General features: G+C 34.7%; 1 protein-coding gene across 1 annotated transcript in view; it reads right to left on the minus strand.

The window, feature by feature from the left end:
- Positions 1-417: 417 nt before the first annotated feature.
- The window catches only part of LOC111627754 (neurogenic locus notch homolog protein 1-like), a 22,819-nt gene continuing 21,055 nt past the window's right edge, over positions 418-2,181 (minus strand). The window contains exon 3 of the mRNA XM_023371385.1: positions 418-1,037. Coding sequence (XP_023227153.1) covers positions 793-1,037 — 245 coding nt within the window. The 3' untranslated portion in view covers positions 418-792. The remainder of the gene's footprint in view (positions 1,038-2,181) is intronic.

Genomic DNA, 2,181 nt, shown 5'->3' on the forward strand with positions numbered 1-2,181 from the left:
CTAAATCGCGGATCAAAATAATTGATATATAATTATATGTACAGACGATACTAAACTCAATTTACCCGCCTAAACTGTCCGTAGCGTGGCGCTGGACGGCGGAAAGTAGTTCGGCTGCCCGATGACGTTTTACGTAATTATAGGAGTTTTTTACCTTTGTTTACAGATACCGCCACAATTTTTTCGCCGTCTTATAGGAATCGTAATTATAGGAACCCGTCTTATAGGGGGATCTACTGTATTTCATTGCAGACTCATTAAAATATAAAATGTAATGGCTTAAGTGATCCTATTATGCAACTTGTTCCATCGAATGTATCTAGTTATTTCAGTTTCTTCAATACTAGAGATTGAAATTTCTTATAAACAATTAAAAGAACGTTTAAAATATTAAAATGATAAGTTTTATTCGTACATTTTCTTGAATTCTATTAAATTACAATAATTTTTAAACAAATAGTTTGGGGAATCGTCAACAAACTTAACAAAAATAATTCTATGGAATTTCGTCCAGTGTAACCTACTCCTACTTCTCTGTATATAACATAGTCCTACTTCTGAATTCTTCCACGTTAAATCTGGAAGATGGATGCGATAAAGGCATCAACCTTCTGCTCTGGGAAATCCCGAGTCCGAGGTAAGCTCAAGAATTCGGATTCTGTTCCTCATGAGTGTGGAAGTTTAGATAATTAATGAAATTATCACCTAATCATAATCATCTCAAATTGAGTTAAAATGATTTTATTTATTTCTTTTTTAAAAAATATTTATGTATTATTAAAAAATTTCTAATTATTTGGAGTTCGAACAATCACAATCAAATGCTAAAAACCAAGCTCCGGTACAATTATCGTTGAGACTTTCTATTTTATCATCGACAGCATTCAGCCAGCATTCATTTTTATCAAGAATAAAATCTGCCGATCTGCAATCGGGAGTCTGGGCACAGAATAACATGCATTCTTTATCACTCTTCACCTTTTTAAATCCGGCATTATTCAACTCGATGCATTTATTTTTCTTTATTCCGTAATTAACTATAAAAAAAGAGTAAAGTTATACGAAATTAAAATTTCTATAATATATTTATGGATAGTTAATTTAAAAAGCGAATTTAAAAATAGAATTTTATAACAAAACCTCACTTATGTGACCACATTCTGTTTTAATTTCTGGCCACATATCTGGCCTCTAAACATCCACTCTTTAATTATGATCAGCCTGTATTAACACAGAAAAAGTGTATTGAAAAATAAAGTACAGTATATGTATAGTGAGTGCAAACTGCAGTAAGGTTCATCAACTACTGTACAGTATAATTATTTAGTACATATGGAAGAGAATCAATTTAAAGGGTAAACACCCTGTAAATTGCATAAGCAGCGGCAACTGTCCAAGTTTTTTTATGCACTAATCACAATCCTTCAATATGTACACCCATGGTCACACGACACACATCTACACGGTAATCATATTCTTTCCATATGCGGTGTAGCGAGCGTATCCTCTGTGATGGTCTGCAATGCATGGTTTATCCGATCACACAGTTCCTCGAGGGACACGGGCATTGACGGTACATAAACTCGGTCTTTAACAAACCTTCACGAAAAGAAATCGCAGGGTGTTAAATCTGGCGAACGGGATGGCCAGAAGAGCAGGTTGTTGTATGTTGTTGCACCACGTCAAATCCAGCATTGGTGAAGAACACGATTAAGAAGCTCGCGTACATTCCTGTGAACTTGGATAGCTGCCGCTGCTTATGCTGTAAGGCAGTGTTTTTCAACCTTTTTCATTGAGTGACACACCTAATTGAAAAATAACAAATCGTGACACTCTTGACCAGCGGCGGATCTAGAATCTGAATAAGGGGGGACTAATGTGCCAGATGAATTTTTTGCGAAAACGAATATTACGCGCAACGCAAAAGTGTTTCTACGTGTTCAAAATCAAAATTTAAGTTCATTGAATTTTGTCGAAATACCTACATGTAAAATAATAGTCTCGCTATTGTTTTTTAAATACAGTGGTACCTCAGGATACGAAATTAATCCGTTCCGAAACTGAGATCGTATCATGAAAATGTCGTAAGGTGAATCATCTTTTCCCATACGATTACATGTAAAACCAAATAATTCGTTCCAACGCGAAAAACATACTCAAATTAAAGCCAAGTAATACATT

This window comes from Centruroides sculpturatus, unplaced genomic scaffold, assembly GCF_000671375.1.
Source record: "Centruroides sculpturatus isolate CEXI.00-Female unplaced genomic scaffold, Cexi_2.0 scaffold387, whole genome shotgun sequence".
Taxonomy (NCBI): domain Eukaryota; kingdom Metazoa; phylum Arthropoda; class Arachnida; order Scorpiones; family Buthidae; genus Centruroides; species Centruroides sculpturatus.